The sequence below is a fragment of the Falco cherrug genome, chromosome 1 (assembly GCF_023634085.1).
Source record: "Falco cherrug isolate bFalChe1 chromosome 1, bFalChe1.pri, whole genome shotgun sequence".
Lineage (NCBI taxonomy): Eukaryota > Metazoa > Chordata > Aves > Falconiformes > Falconidae > Falco > Falco cherrug.
In genome coordinates, this window is record NC_073697.1 from 77,253,109 (window position 1) to 77,270,184 (window position 17,076).

The window sequence follows — 17,076 nt, forward strand, 5'->3', positions numbered from 1 at the left end:
GCTAATGAGTATTATATAGGATAATTGGGGCAGAGGGGGAGAAGAAACATCTAGATCTCTCTCCTGGAAAAAGTTTATTTTTGCTACCTTTTAAAAAAAAAAAAAAGAAAAGAAATCTTTGTCGTAACAGTGGCACCCAAGAAGCCCAAGTTATGGAACAAAGTATTCCTAGTACTCAAAACAGTAAAATCAAAATAATCCCCTGGAAATTTTAGAAGTTTTTCATTCTAGGTCACACATTTTAGCAAAGTAGAATTCACATTAACTGGCTGTCTTAAGACCTTCATTCCTACTTCTAATCATGAAGAAATCAGCATTAATCAGATTAACTACAGGACTGTTTATTTAAGAAACATTTAATTTTAGCTGCTTTTCATCGAAAGTAACAGCTGGAAGAAGGTAGTAGTGCAATGTACTTAACCAGCTCTCTGTAGACCAGGCAGTAATTTTTAGACACCTCAACAGATATATCTAATCATATTTCCCAGTACTCCCATTTCCTATCACTGATTCTTATTTGCTTCCACTAATGGATATATTCAGTCTTCCTATTGAAGCCATATAAAAGTATCAACTTGCTCCAATATATGGTTCTTTGAAGTGCAGTAAGTTAAACTTCAAACTACTCATATCTTCTTAGTCCAAATATAATTGAGACTATTCAGTCTGACACTGCAGATGAGTACTTCAATGCAGCATTCTTCCTTGGCATCCTCCCACACACACAGAAGGGCGTAACTGCCTTATAACTCTGCATGTACAGAATATACATTACAATAAATGAAGAGCTAACCATTTCCCAAATGACCCATTTATTTCAACAGGTGTACAATCAGAGCCCTCTAAGCATTCAGTAAAAAATTTACAAAATAAGCCAATCTAAGTCTTGTCATTTGTTTGGTCTGCAAACAGCCCATATGTTCCAAAACCAGAGGTCTTTAACTGCAGGGGAAATGTAAATAGCTGGCCAGCTTCAGTTTAGGGTCTTCTGCATTTCAGTCCAGCATCTACTTCACAGTATATTCCCTGCCCTCATAGGACCATTATGTTCTTATTCCTAAGGAAAGGGGCAACAGAGTAGGGGAGGAAGCACCAGACATTTTAAAATTCGTTCTCAGATTAATAGAAAGAGATTCCAGCTTAAGAAAAGAGAACAACGTGGCAACTGAGAAGATGAAGCAGCTAAGGAATTGGGGGTGGGTGGGGGTGGTCTAAATATATTTTATTTACCTTAATATATTTTATAACTTTGTGTTTCTGAAGTCTGGTACCAAAGATATATGCAGCTATACAAAACTTAATATTATTCCTAACGTCTGGTGGCAAAGTTGGCTTTGCGATGATGCAGCACACACTCATTCAAGTCATATCTTAAAACCATGCAACTCTGACATTTTAAGAAGTACCCAGCTGCCAAACACGTTACTTTATGTGTGCTCAAAGAGCAAGAGGGCAACTCTCTTTGAAGCAGAAGAGCTAGTCCAAGAGCTCATACCAGAAGGCTCAGAACTGAAGGAAGCACATTCCAGTGTCAGTGATGACTAGAAAAATTCAGCAGCAATACAGAGAAATGCTGATCCCTGAAGCAAGAACAACTGGAAGGTATCACCAGATACAAAGCCATATAAATACTGACTGACCTCTGGGGTTTTCAGCTCTTTAAGAATGAGCGTTGCTAAAAAGAAATAATAAAATCTACAGAAGGAAAAATCCATTCAGACCACCATGTGGGCAAAGTGCTTAATGGAATAAAGCCATTTTCTGGGGTGGCAGGGAAGCAGCTGATCCAGTGCCATTGCCTCAAACCAGTTATCTTTGTGTCTCAGATCCCATCAGCAGCAGCTAAAACAAAATAAACTTCTACCACGCAGAACTGGTTCCAAGCAGGAGAACCCACAGGGAAGACAGAACAATGCAATAGCGATACAATGGTTCATGATACCTACAATCAAACACTGTGTTTCTACGGTGTTCCTATCAAGAAGTCCAGTATCTCTCTTAACATCCATGCCCTCCCCGTTGACGGCAGTCTTCTGCATCTGCCACATGTCTTTTTTTGACCTGTCATAAGGATGCTCCCTCTCTTATGCCAATGAAATTTTGAAATTTTAATCATTGCTGATGGTATCTGATCCAGGACAAGTTAAATACAGAAAGATCCAGTGAAAACACTTCACTGCCTCTGGTGGTAGGGGACTGAGCAATGGCTAAAACCTAAGTTAAAGAATGGGATCAAATCCAAAGTCAATCAGAGCTCTGAGGTGGATCTTCTCAGACCTTTTTTCCTATACTGAGTCCCATGAAAAAAAGCTAAAAAAAAGGCATTTAAACATACATAACATTTGCCGCCTTTAATATAACCTAGATTGTTTAACTTGTTAAATAGAGAAAATTCATAACACTTAGGGCAGAATAAGTTTATAAACCAACTCCTGCCCCGTTTATCCTTGCAGACAGTCCTTTGCTTGCAGGCCTGGTAAGGACCTGCCCTGTGGTTTTCTGAGTTGTAACAAATTTTGACCTTTGATATATATTGACTGTCATTTTCTATAATCTCTAAGTCTTGCCTATCTGCCCTCTGCTCCTTCTCACAATCTTTGTGTGTCTTAGAATGCATGCTAAACACACACTAAAAGCTCCCATTCCTTTGTTGACTCCCTCATTCCTTTTTCCTCCATTTGCCATCTCCTAAAACATGCTTATTTGCCCCCCAGAGAGGTAACCATCTCTCTGTCCAGGCTGACCCAGATCCCTTAAGAGAGCATTAGCATACAAATTGAGAATACACCAGAAGTGGTCTATCACACACAGAGACAAGGATATACTAGTTCAGGGAAACAATAGGTGACATAAAACCAAAGAATTTTAGTTTGCTTTCTTAATAGATTTTTGCAAGACTTGTTGCATTAACAAAGTTGTTCTGGAACAGCAGAACCAACAAAGACTAATTTCCTATAAATAATTGCCCTAGTTTGTTTTTCCTAAAGAGTGACCTCAACACTCTCTCCTTCATGGTTCCCCCACCTTCTCCCATTTCATCAAACATCCGAAACTGAGTATAAAGTGCCACAAATCTCCGAATAGCAGCAGCCCAAATAAAGCTGAGATTAGAGGGCAGAAGGGACTCAACTGCTCATTTCTTCTTCATGTGCTTGCTAATATATTCATATAAACCTCTACAACTTTTTTGCAGGCAAAACTGGGTGGACTTTGCAGCGAAATTGCAAAACTAGCAGTTCTGTACAGAAAACAATGATTGCAGTGGCATAATTTGCACATGTAACTAATAAACAACAGTTGCAGAGGCTTACATAATCCTCTCAAAATCAAATACACAGTCATAATATATTTAAGGTGGCAAGGTGGCTGATAATCAGAGAGAACTCAAAGAAAAAAAAGTCATTTTACTCCAGGAAGCAATTCCAGCCTAATTGCACCAAGATAAGTTTCAAACAAAATACATAAACCTGACAGTTACGCAACATTACACACAAGACAGCTAACCATGAAGAGCACAAAGACCCTGTCTACGATTACCTGTCATTACTGTTGGGCAATGTTTCCCAAGTACCTTTCAATGAAAAATCTCTTTAAAGAAAAATTGTTAAGAACAGAGAAGCAAGATGTCAGTTTGCAAAGTTAAAATGCCAAGAAACTGGTAGAACCATCTTTGTCACAGAAACTTCTGCATAACAGAGCACTGCTTCCATACACACATATACAATATAATACCTTGGATTTCCTCAAAGGGAGTCACCTGGAACCAGACTGTTTCTCTACATACTGACAGAAAATTAAAACAAACACTTAAGGATGCCAGAGCATATATAGTGACTGATAACAGAAGTAACAGAAATTTGTCCCAAAAAATCCCCTCACGGTTTGAACCTAAAATACATTCCCAGCCCACTAAGAAAAACTACTGCAAAAAGCTTAATGGGCATTTCAGCAGCAATTTCAGTCTAGCTGTCATGCAATGCTTGTTCTGTCCAAAAGTATCAAAGATGGCACAGTAACTGTAGTAACAGAACTGTGTGCAAGCAAGGAAACAACATACTGCAAACTTCTGCTCCCAACTAAGAGCAGAACAATATCTGTTTAAAGCAAAAAGTAAAGCAATAAAAAAAAAAAACCAAAAAACAACACAAAAGGAGATAAGAGAAAATACACAGATAACATCACTGATGCACTGAAGGATCTACTGAAATAGGTGATAGCAAGATGTTTTATGAACTCAATGCCATTCTAATTGGAAGCTTACATCAGCCAGAGGGACCTGTTAAGGACAAACCCGAAAGCCAACAAGAACAGAAACAGAGCTCAATAGTTACTGAGGTACTAAGGAGACAAAGCCCTACAGGAGTTGTTAGCCTTGACAAAGAGATTAGAAAACTCAAAATGCATGTCAGAACCTCTCACAGCAAAAAGCAAGAGAAAAGCTTACAGGGGACTCCTTCAAGGAGAAGAGCAACAAATGCCACCAAATACTTCAAAGAACAAAAGCAGGGGTGTCTCCAGAAAAATGGCATTTACAGTTAAGTATGAAATGCAGTTGAGCTAAGCAACACTCAGTAACTGAGGAAGTAAAACACTTCTCAGACCCCAGTGAAGGAGACTAGTCCTGCAGGTAACCCTGGGGCTGTGAATGATCCTATGGACGAGGAAGAAATAGAATGAGGAATAACCAGCACCACAACCCAGCTCTGAAAGTTTCCTGAAGCAGGCCTTCCTCATCTTTCAAAAACCTCTCCTGACCAGTACAACAGTGTTGAACTGATTAATAGCTTGAAATTACGTAGGCTTTAACCCACCATGCACTCAGAAATCTAAGGGTCTATGAACTGCAAAGGAAGCCAATCTCAGGCAGGAATGGTTTGAAAGCCTATTACACTCCTCTAGTTTTTTTCTAAATCACATGGGATTTTCTTTCCAGAGGCTTACTGGGACTGCAAATCCAGCAAGCTGGGACTCTGTGAGCAACCAAAGACTGTTAACCACTCCTGAGACAATGCATGTCACCAACCCAAACGCTGTCAGGAAGGAAAGGATTGCAACAAAAAGGCATCATCAGTTTCTATGACCGTATCTTCTTTTTTTCCCAAAGTACAATTCCTACAATTTTACTGAAATAAGTAACAAGCAATTGCTTGTTGTGAACCCAGATGTAAGTAAATGGTTTAAAACAAGCATAAACTCACTTTTTCCTTCAAGCACTGCCACTAATTTATTTTTAGAGGAGAGCTCATGGATACAGCAAGCTGGGCATCATGTGGTTTCAAAGAAAAGAAGAAAATTTATATAATGAAAGCTAAACCAACATGCATACAAAGATCAGAAGATTGTCCAGTTCCCCAAGAAAGGTGTGTGTGCAATTAAAAATGTAGTTATCAAAAGCCAAGCTAAGAAGCAGGTTTTTTTCAAAGCAAAGTAGTACAAGAAGGGAGTAAATTCATATGCATGCTAGCAGGAATGTCAAAACAAAACTGAAATCACAAGTTGGTAAAGCAGCTGTTGCAATCACCAGATTTTACAGGCATAGGATATCAAAAAAAATTTAGTTCCAAGCTGTAAAGTATAAATTCTGGTCTCAAATGCTGTTTCTGTTCCAATATGTATAGCTGACAGAGCCACCAAAACCTTATACAAACCTCCCAGTGCCTTTGAAAGCAAATGCATCAGGTAAATTCTGTATATTAATAACATTTAAAATTCATCATAAAATCTGATAATCTATCACCCAAGACATATGGAAAAACACTGGGTACCTGCCACTGCGAAGGATGGATGCAGTGTCAACAGAGGCAGAGGAATTAAAGCACCCTCTAGGTCCCCAAACTGAATCGCGTCCCTGGGCAGCCATCTCAATCGCACACCACCGCAACAGCAGTGGGGAAGGCAACAGCACGATGCACATGCTCTCTGCTACTGCGCAGTGTTGCAGTGACATTTGTCAGCTTTGGAGAAGCCAGCGTTTGTAGTTTAAGTTGCCAGCAGTACAATACCAGAAGGAACAAGGGCTAATAGCCATTCTAGCCTCTGTCTTCTTCCATGAAAAGGCGTATCTGATTGCCCGACTGTCATTATACAAGTGAGAGAAGATACAGTTGGACCCAAATGCTTCCTTCTACACTATTTACAGAGTGGAAACTAAAGAAGTTTAAAACAAGAGGATATGAAGATCTCAGTACAGGATAGCAGCAATGAGTGAGCTGTCAAGCCCTCAAGGATGTCCAGTGGAACAGGAAAAAATCATATATTCAGATAAAATCATGCGTTTCATATGATATTCTACAGCAATGTTCAACACAGATCCTACTCTGTTTCTTCTGAGGTCAGATGGTATTTACCCTTTCTTTATTAGAAACAGAGTTTCATCATTACCAAGTGTTTCTGAAAACACTTATCTTAAAAAAAGAAAACAGATGCTGTTCACACTGTGAAGAGAATGAAATTCAAATACATGAGAAGGTATCAAAAATCTCACAACACTTAAGACTACAGGGCTAACACTCGTTCAAATTTAACTAATTTGAACCTTGGCTATGTAAATCCTAGATTATTTCTTTGTACACTTGCCTACAAAGAAACAGGATCAGGCTTTCACTTCAGTCATGCAGGAGACAAACATAAAACATGCATCTTTTGGTATGACTAGCAACAAAGAGTAAGCACAGACAAAAAGATTTCAGCCTTTAGCTACTAGATCTACCCTCATATTTCTGTGGCTGAGCTATAATTAACCTTTAGCAAGCCACCTCAATCATGAGAATAGATAATCATTGATTCTCTTTCTGTGGGCCACTCTTACCTTTATAAAGATTCTCAGAATTTTCAAAGAGGATAGATCAGACTGGGAATGCAAACTTTATGAATCCTTAGAAAAATTTCAGATCAATCTGCAGATATGATGTAATATATGCCACCACATGTAGCATACTACTTCCTTTATAACAGGTCCTCTAGATACACCAAGCTAAGACCATTACCCAGTCCATTCACCAGGTAAAAAAACCCAGGCCCCTGCACATTTCATTACATGAAATGTAATTTATGTAGTCATATGTAGTCCCAAAGCAAGGAGAGGAGGACAGCCTTAGACTAATTTGATTAAGATGTTATCTGGCCCAGTGGTGAAGGGCTACCTCACCACAGGGCACAAAAGGTGTGCAGAGTAGCATGGGATCTGCCATGCAGTCTCACTACTTCTAAATCTACATTTTTAATCAAAGCTTTGCCACATCATTTTTCCTGTCTCATGACAAAGAGGAGCATACCTGCATAGCTGTTCTTGCTCGTACCTGTCTCTCAGAGGCACATATGAGAGCGGCATAGAGAAACGGCCACGACACTAACACTGTGATTGTCCCCCTAAGGCCTACTTGCAGCAGAAGCATAAAATAAGCTGTTACAGTACAGAAAGAAAACGTAAAGAGGAAAGATGGAAGAAGGCTAAATACATTATTCTAGTGTTCCTTCTGTACAGACCACAGCAAAGGCTCACGCCCACACTCACTAATGACCCAGAAAAGGTCCCTTTATCACCATTCTTTCTGAGCCCATTGTGAAGCAGCAAATTCTAGCATGGTTGTCTATCACAACCACCTCACAGCCCCTCAGTAAATTTAAATCCCAGTGATACTGAAAACTATCCCTGTATTTTTCAGTGTATAACAGCAGTTATTCGCTGCTACAGAGAGCACAACTTTATTAAACTTTGCTCCCTTTTTTTTGTTTTGTTTCTCAACAAAACAGAATCAAAAAGAAAGGCCAAATACTTACCTTCTAAAGAGACCTACTAGGCAATAATCTTACCATTTGTTAAAACGTGGGTTTTTTTACAAATACTTGCAAATTTTCAAAAACTACCTTCTGTCTTTCAAAATCCAATTCTACTTTAGATACTACTGCCATGTACAAATACATATATTTATTTAAAGGAAAAAAGCCCAACTGTTGGATTCCAGAATAAACATTGGTCTCTTTTAACAATAACTCCTGTGCAGCAAGTACAACGGGAAAATAAAGCTGTGACTATTGACTGGATTTTGTATCCCATTCTAACATGCAAGAACATGTATTTTGTAACATTTGCTTTCAACTCTATTTTCACTAGTACTACAGTGAGAAAAATCTTTCTTCTCTTTCTATAGGTAAAAGCAGCTGGTAGAAGCTAACATAGTATCACTACTTTTAAATTAACCTAACCATCCTCCATTTTGCTTCTCAGGTGCAATTCTATTCTCTGCCAAAGCCTACATGTACTGAGGTTTTCTCACAAAGGCCATACCAAGCCTCATTTGTAAAGCACTTCAACAGAGGAAAAAGCCAAAAACCCCCACCCCAGAAAAATAGTAACATACATAAAAATTAAACTCTTCTTAAATAACTCATTTTTGTTTATTCAAGAACAGTTTTTCTCCTTGACTGAAGATAAGCATTACACAATTTATGAGGATTTCTGTACATTAACAGAATGTTAAGTGGAAGGGCTAAAACCTCACCCTGCCCCCAAATGAAAGAAACTCCAGAAACTCGTTTCCCACGTTTAAGTTTTCTGTAAGATTCCCATTCTCTCTGGAAAGTTTTCAGAATTTCCATACAGTTATATCTGAATCTCAGCCATGAATTGCCACTGAGACCAGACTGAAGTCCCAATCTTATCAGCATCTAAACTTCACCTCCTCAGGTTTCAATACCTTTGCAAATACAGAATGAATATATCAACTCACTTCTCTTTTCAAGGATCACACGGCATATATCAAGACCCTAGAAATCCAGCCATACATTAGTTCTCAATTTCAGAATATTGTTTAAGGCTGTATTATAGTAATCAAAATAAATTAAAAAAATATATCTGCAACTGGAATTCAAACCTCCAGTCTAATAAATATACTCAGTGAAACACTTTTGCATTAAATACTTTGACCCCATTACAGTCTCTGCATGCTTGTTGCATGAAGCAATGCTGTCTACTCAGTATCTATTTTCACTGCATAGTAAAAGCTTACATTGGACTTTTTAAACTATTATTTTTATATTAAACTTGGTAGATTCCCAAAGAATACAGCAGTAGTCATAGCCATCACAGTTATAATTAAGCTGTGACTTCAAAATTTATTACATTGCCACTAATAAATCCCATTGCTAAGTGCTAGCTAGCTACTCTGACTCACTAGCCCACAATGTCTCTCACAGATATGTATTTTTTAATTGTTTTTCTCCAGAAATAGGAATGGTTCACACTTTCCTAAATCAGAAACTTTCTGCTTAGGAAGCAAAGTACCTTCATAGCGAGACATTCCAAATGACAGCTACATAAACAAACACATGGCAAAGTAACATCAAACGGCCAGTCGGAAATCTAAAACGTTCTTCTCTCATAGGATTTTAAATATCTCTCATATTTAAGGAATTTCCTGTGTGTCATACTAACCAAATACACCCACTCTGGCCTCAGAGAAATATTGGGATTCATTCAATATGTTGAAGAGACACGCCTTATTGTTTTCCTTTGTAGAGGATATCAAGTATTTGTAATGATAACTAGGGAGTAGGTAAACAGAAAAGAAATAGTACTAGGCATCTCATGTTATCAAACCAGAAAATAGAAAAATATGTAAAAGTAGTTCTGTAGTTAAATCTTGGGAAAAACAAAATATTAGAAACAAACTCAAAAGTTGTCTGACATTAATCCTGACATAAATTAAGTTGAAGCATCACTTACTGGTAAAGTTCCTGGTAAAGAAGCATCAAAGAAAGATACCAAAGAGTTAGGAGGTGCTGCAAACTGGACTTGGGAACCAGAGAAAAGTTTTGAGTTGGAGCTAATCTGTGCATGAATTTCCAGACCCACAACTGGTACCCATGGAGCAAGACTGAAAAGGAAAGAGAAGGGAAATACAGATTAAATACAGATGACATTAAACCCCACAAACATATAAAAATACAAGAATAAAGAACTTTTCATTTACTCTTTTAATAGAAATTACATTGCAATTGTAAAAAAATGTAAATGATGTTGTAAATACATCTACATTTTAACAGCAAAAGTTCTGCTGCAATACTGGAGAACTGAGCCTAATCGACAATACATATATGGATGGATGGGACTGTATGGCAAAGTATCTTCATTATATACAGAAAATGCTATAAAAAAGAAATGTAATGGTCTGAAACTTTTAACTTTTCTTTACATGAGAAATCTTAAGAGAAATTAATGAGGCAAACTTGCATGGTGGATGAACCCTAATTTGGTACTTTGTGAAAATCACAGAATTGTCATAAATATCAATTACTTCTCAGGTAGTTTGATAAATCTCTAACAGACAGGTGGCATAATAAATTACATGTTCTTTGTCAGCTAGCCACTTGCATGCTGGGAAAGGTGGCTCTCCAGAGCAGTGTTAGTAGCATATTAGCATAAACATTAGTAATCTGGTAATAGAGAAATCATCACTTCAACTAGAGAGCTACTGTTTTCAATGTATTCCACAGAATAAAACTTATCCATATAATCTAAAAAGTAATTGCAATTCACACATCCATAACCTTTATACGGACAAGAGAAAAAGGTCACCTTCACAGTATAAATTGCTTGACAGTTTCTGTAAGTAATTATCTGGCCTCGTACAAATGAAGTGGCACAAACAATATTTCAGAGATGAAATCACATTTCTATGGTAGAATACTTCAGCAGCATAAGTACCCAGATGCTATAGGAGATAAGCGAGCTATAGAAAAACATCAAATATATGTAGTATTCCTTCCAAAGGTGAGCATAACACATTGCCAAGATTTCAGTTTGCCATCTGCCCTCCAACAGCTGAGGACATCACTACAAACACCAAACTAGCGATGCAGACTTAAATTGCTGCTTTAGAAGAATATTATCATAAAGGATCAAGGTTCAGACTCATAGAGAAACTAATACACTTTACTGAAATATAGTATTTTCCTCGGTATTTTTAACTATTCGTAAAAATGACTCAAGGCTTAGGAAGAAAAAAGGTGGGTTGTTTGTGATTTTTAATTTTGGAGACCAATTTATTTCATTGTTTCCTGTATTTTTTTTAGAAATGCATCTCTGTCACATCACGACATTAAAAATTACACCAGGCTTCGCTCAATCAGTGCGTTGGCTTACATACATAACAAAGATACGTGCACCAATGAGTCCTCTACTCCTACTATCAACGCTGATGAGAAACCTCAAGTTTCTTGCCACGTTTGTTCAGGTTTACGTTTACTTGTGTGCCCAAAGTATCAGCAACACACTTCCGCCTATGTCTGCACAACTTCACTTGGGTGATCAGCTGTGCAGAGAGATACCTCAGTCTTGCCAGAGAACACAAAAGCTTGTACAGGCCGTAACTTTCAGTTGCGGCTGGAATAAAACGCTCCATTCCAGGCACACATCAAAGTTGCACAGTTCTGTACTGAAAGTAAAGGCCTCCTTGGGACCAGGAAAACCCTTCAAAAAATAGTTATGAAAATTGGTGCGGCTCTTGCCGTTTAAAGCTCTAATTTACTTGCATTGTACCTGGCTCTCACCACAGCCGACTGTGCCCAAGGGACACGTCACTCCTGCTACGCCTAACACTGGTTTGGGGGTTCTGGGGAGGGGTGCGAGCTAAGTGCGTGCCGAGGTGGCGGTGCCAGCCGTCAACAAGCTGTGGCTGCCTTACACCACTCAGCAGATGGTACTGCAAGCGGGCCCTTGCTACCACCACACCGCCTGTCCCCGCCCGCACCCGCTGCTGTCACACCCGAGCCCGGCGGCGCGGAACCGCGCCCGGTCCCCGCCCCGCAGCGACGCCCCGAAGGCGGGACGCCTCAGCGGAGAGCCACCTTCACCAGCCCCACTCCCCACGCCGTCCCAGCACCCTACCCGCTCTTCCCCGCCGACACCGCCCCGCCTGTCGCGCTACTGGCGACAGCCCGCTGCCCATGGGGAACGGGACCCCCAGCGCCACACTGCCGCGCTCGCCGCCAGAGCCCGCCGCACCCCCGCACTACCGCCGCCGCCATTTTGACTCGCTGGGTGCCGGACGGCTCCCGCAGCGCCCCCTGGGAAATGTAGTCCGGCGCGCGGGATGGCTGCGCGGAGCGGCGAGGGGGGGGGGCGGACTACAGCTCCCGGCAGGCTCCGCTCCGCGCCCCGCCCTCCCGCGCAGTCGGGCACTTCCCAGGGCGGGGCCTGCCCGCGCGCGCCACCTGAGGAGAGCGGCCGCGGCAGGCGGGGTCGTGAGTTCGTGGCACGGGAGGCTTTCCTGAGGCGAAGGGCCCGTGGGAGGCTCTGCAACTCCTCAGGGCAGCGGTAGGAGGCTAGTTGCAGGCACGCACCTCGCCTTCACCGGGCTCCGCTCAGTTTGTGGTGTGTGTGCAGCTTCCATCCCTCGTCTTGGCTGCGGAAAGGCCTCCCCTGCCTTCGTGGCTCAGTGGAATGGTGCTTTGTTACCAGGCAGGTTCAAGTCCTCCCGCACTGCTCTCCTGCTTACAGCCTCCCCAGGGGGGTGTTTCCCCAGACACCCAAAAATCTGGTACCATTAGCACGGGAAGCGACAGCATTACAATGTGAAGCGGCCTTGATATCTAGGTCTACAGGTCCTCTGTCTATGCTGGAAGTGCTGGAACAAGAGACAGGGATCGCATCTGTGTCTTTTAGCTGTTGCTCAAAATGTCTTAAGGTCACGTCCTCATTGGGGTTGTATATGGTTTTCCTTTGGGTTCATGCTGATAAAAAAACAGGTGCTATAATTTATAGATGCCATTTGCAAACCTTGGGCATCAAATGACACAATGTTGTGTAGTTGAAATCTTGGCTCTTAACTCTGTGTATGTAGAGCAGCGAGGTCCAATCTCTGCAGGGCCTGGGGGCGTTTTGCTTTACAAATGCATGATAATAAAGAATGCTGTCTGGGGCATATGCAAACATCTTAAGTGCTGTTTACGCAGCTATGTTGCACAGACAGTAGAATTAACTGCCTTCTGTCCTAAGCCACAGGCCTGTGGAGCTTAAATGGGAATGTACATTAGCTGTTACTTATGTCATCTTTGCTCTATGTCAACTACTGCTAATAGAAGCTAATTGGTCACAAATATGAGTAAGATGGATTTTTTCCAGCAGAGGACAGTGGTGCACGTAAGCCTTTGACAGTACCTTGCAACCTTTATACTCTCTTGTCTCCCCAAGCTCAAATATGAGGTGCTGTGTGGTTCAGAGTCATGCGGAAGGTAATTTATCCAGCTAAGAGCATGTTTTATAATGGTTGTTCTGTAGCAGTAATTTTCTAATATATTTGTATTTTAAGTGAGGTAATTAATGGGAGGCTCTTCAAAAGAGGAAACAGTTGAGAAAGATCTTCAGCAGACACTGATCACAGTTATTTACACAGTATAGCTTAGTTTAATTAGTTTGTCACATTCCCTTTCTTGGGGAATATCCCTCCTCCCTTGTACATCAAAGTGTAATGAATACAAAATTCCTTTCCAGTAAAGAAGAACTGGCCACAGGCCATCTTGGACACATTGTGGAGAATAAAAGAACATTGGAGTGGCCCTTTTCTTTCTGTCCTGCTGTGAACCTCTTCATATATAAGGTAATCTAATCTAAAGCCTATATAGCAGTCTTTAAGCCGATGGAAGAGGTAAGAGGTTTTGATAATTTTGATGTGAGGGAAACCCCATTGTCTTTTGGCCTTGGGGGGGGGGGGGGGGGGGGGCGGGGCTATACAAGGTATTGTCACAAAGAATGCATTTCAGGCTGAAGCTTAAGTATATGATTATTATTTCCACAACAAATGTATTCCTTTAACAGTTATCCTCCATGAACTTTGGATTTAATTATCATGCAATACTTTTGTAGGGATTGACAGATCATTTCAACCCAGCTGTAAGGATAGGTTCTGAATATAGCTTTAAAATATTTTACTGGTGTAAAAATAGTAAGTTTTGGATTATTCTACTTTCTTTTAAGCCTGTTATCCTGATGTAATAGAAGATTTCAAAAGTAATCACTAAGAAGTTAAAACCTTATGAATATTAAAATCATGTTACTTAAAGCTTTACTCTGCCTTGATTGCATAGACTTCTGCCCTTTGTGCATATTATTTAGAAGGGAGTAGACAACACAGAGGGGTTGAAAACCACTGCATGCATCCCAAATGTTTCCCCTGGAACTTTTAGCTGTATGGATGTTGTCTTGCATCGAGAGGAGGAAAGTGCTATTGTTTGTGATTTAAATTGTCTCAATGCTATTTTAATTCCTTTCCCAGAAAAAATCCTATTAGAAAGACCTTTTTCTTTGCAGCCCTGTGCCAGTGACCAAGTAGGTAATACATGAAAGCTCGGACATCCATATACGGGAAGCTGATCAATCACAGACAAGCAGGGAATAATTGCCTTTCCCAGCAGCTTACTTTGAGGTAGGAAAAGCTGCATATTTGTTCCTTATATACCCTTGGCAGCAGTCTCTACTTTGCAGTGTATTTATAGATGATGTTGTGGCTTGGAATAGGAGTATCTCCAGCACTGCATAAAGATTTGGACAACAATAGTTTGTTCAATATTAACTATGTAGACTTCTGTCTTAGGAAGGGGTAGACCTAGGGGACAGTTTGCTCTGAGTTTCTTACTCCTGTAGGAATTTAACCAAAGCCTGAGAGGAAATTAGAATTTTGTAGAGGGCAGAGGCCCAACAGCATATCATTTTAAGCCCCAAACATGCAGTCAGTCCCATTTACTTGAAAGAAGATCCCTCTGAATTTCAGTTTATAGGGTCTGAGCTCTAAATTCTGCTTTCTTGCAAGCCACGTTTAGCATGCATACTTAGTCCTTTTGTGGACACTGAGATCTCCTTTTGGTATAGCAGGGAACTGGGTATTCAGACGGGGGTGTTACAGACATCACAGGCTGCCTGCAGTGTCCGATTTCAGCATGTGAAACAGGGAACAGACAGGAACCTCATTAGATTTTAAAGTGGAGGGTGTGGTGTGGCTTTTGGAAGAGCAGATACCTAGTTTATCACTTAGTCAGACATTGCCCTACAAGGAAGGGTAATGAAGAGGATTGTTAAGTTTGGAAGCAAACTATAAGGGATGTTTTCAAACTTTTAGGCCCCCAAGATCACCTGTGTACTTTGAAAGCTTTTTTTCCTCTGTACATATAAAGAGAGAAATTTTCTTCTTTTACTGCATAAGGGAAATTATTTTCAGCCTGATTAATTCAATTTGTCCATCTGCCAATAATGGGTGATGGCAAATACAAAAAAATGTACTTGATATTGCTGGAAATACCCTGGAAAAGGGTGTTTCTCTTGACCACAGGAGACAGTATTTAGTGAGCTAATAGAGCTGCCTTCTATGAGCTGCTGGCTTTATCTGCATGCATGCTTGCAGTGATAATTTGGTAACATAAAGGGCCTCATAGTTTGAGGGGTCTCGTATAAAGTGTGTTATTGTGTGAAATTGTATCAGTTTCTATCGACAGAGAGATAGTGCCATTTATATTTTATTTCATAAAATTGTTATTACTCATGAGCTGAAAATAAGGGCCAGGCTCAGCTAGGAAAAAACCTGCCCTAATAAATAGATATGCATAAGCAATTTCTGTAAACAGCAGTGGAAATAGAAAAGTAACATGCAGGTACAGGTATTACTGCAGAAGGTGTGAATTCACTGTTTGCCAGAGGCCATGTTGTGGGAAAGAGCCTATATCTTTTATTCAGCCTTGAGAAACCCTTATACTATGGCTCTTCTGTACTGTCTTTAACTTGGTATGTCATACCCAGGAATGCTGCAACAAACAAGTGACTGCACCTGTGATTTAAGTCAGGTGTTGGCAATCTTGAAAACTAGCATTTTGGTACCTAGTGTACTCCTTATGTCTCAGGACACTGAGTTAGTTGGCAGTAAAGTGGTTACTGGGCTTAATGTAGCTGGGGAGTCTTGCAGCCTATTCCCTGAAGGTAAAGCCAGTGTTTAAAGGAATTCAGCACTGCTAATGCTGTCTTATGGTGAGTACTACTGCTAATCCTATGGTTTAATAAATTAAACTCTTCTTTTTCTTGTATGAAGTTCAGCTGTTATAGGCATAACAGGTTTTCGTAGTATATTGCTTCCATATTGGTATTGTTATCTTGATTATCAGAAAATTTGTATTATGAGTCTATGTTACCTTTGGTATGATTTCTGTCTGCCTAGGGATTAATTTTTTTTAGTTGGAAATCAGTATGACTCCTTTTGGCTTGGACTTGTTACCATATACAATGTTTTCTAAATGCCTGAGTTGTAATTCAGGATTCATGTCACGTTTATATTTAGATGTAGTTTGGTCTATAAGGAATATCTTTTCGTGGTGGCATACTTTTACAGTATTTTTCAAGCAATGGGAACTACATTTGGAAACAGCACAGAGTAGGCTAAAGTGTCTAGATTAGAGAAGAGTCCATAAACTTATTTTATGAATCTCATGCATGTACTGTCTGTGATGGAGCATACAGAAGAAAGTAATTGATAATATTTCAGCTGATCTAAAATTTACTACTGTATTTTCTTTATTTGTATTGTCATCTGCAAGAGAGCCTTTAAAATATTTCTCCAGCCTTTAGTTTTCGCTTTGTTCCATATAGTAAAGAACAAGGAAGGTTGGAGAAAAAGCCTGTGGAGGTGAGACTGATTTGTTCCTGTGTTTTATTACTTTTTGCATTGTGTATTGTGGGTTTTCTATTTACAGTTTTCAACTGAAATTTCAAAAAGCTATGCTACACCTGAGGCCTGTTACTTCCTAAATTAAGAGCCACAACTCTTGTTGCAGGCTATCTATGACATATATCTAAGTCAGGGATGTAAGATTTCAGCATCATATGGTTTCACATAACCAGTACTTGAACAAGAACTTCCCACCTTGACCCCAGGATAAGGGAAAGAGCTAAATGCTGTTGTACAAAGAACAAGACTAAATCCTAATCTTTTGTTTCTGAAGGTATCCTGACATAGTCTTGATGCTTGTCAAAATATCTAATTTTAGACAAACTATGCCTTCCAAACTGCACTTGAGGTATAGATTGTCCATTCTGAT

General features: G+C 40.0%; 1 protein-coding gene across 2 annotated transcripts in view; it reads right to left on the bottom strand.

Moving 5' to 3' along the window:
• Nucleotides 1-12,052, bottom strand: part of GATB (glutamyl-tRNA amidotransferase subunit B) — a 43,070-nt gene extending 31,018 nt beyond the window's left edge. For both annotated transcript variants that reach the window (XM_055706004.1, XM_055705999.1), the window contains exons 1-2: nucleotides 11,888-12,052; nucleotides 9,725-9,875 (exon numbers count right to left, since the gene is read on the bottom strand). In XM_055706004.1, the coding sequence (XP_055561979.1) occupies nucleotides 9,725-9,875; nucleotides 11,888-12,027 (291 nt within the window). In that variant the 5' untranslated portion in view covers nucleotides 12,028-12,052. The remainder of the gene's footprint in view (nucleotides 1-9,724; nucleotides 9,876-11,887) is intronic.
• Between the last annotated feature and the right edge of the window lie 5,024 nt (nucleotides 12,053-17,076).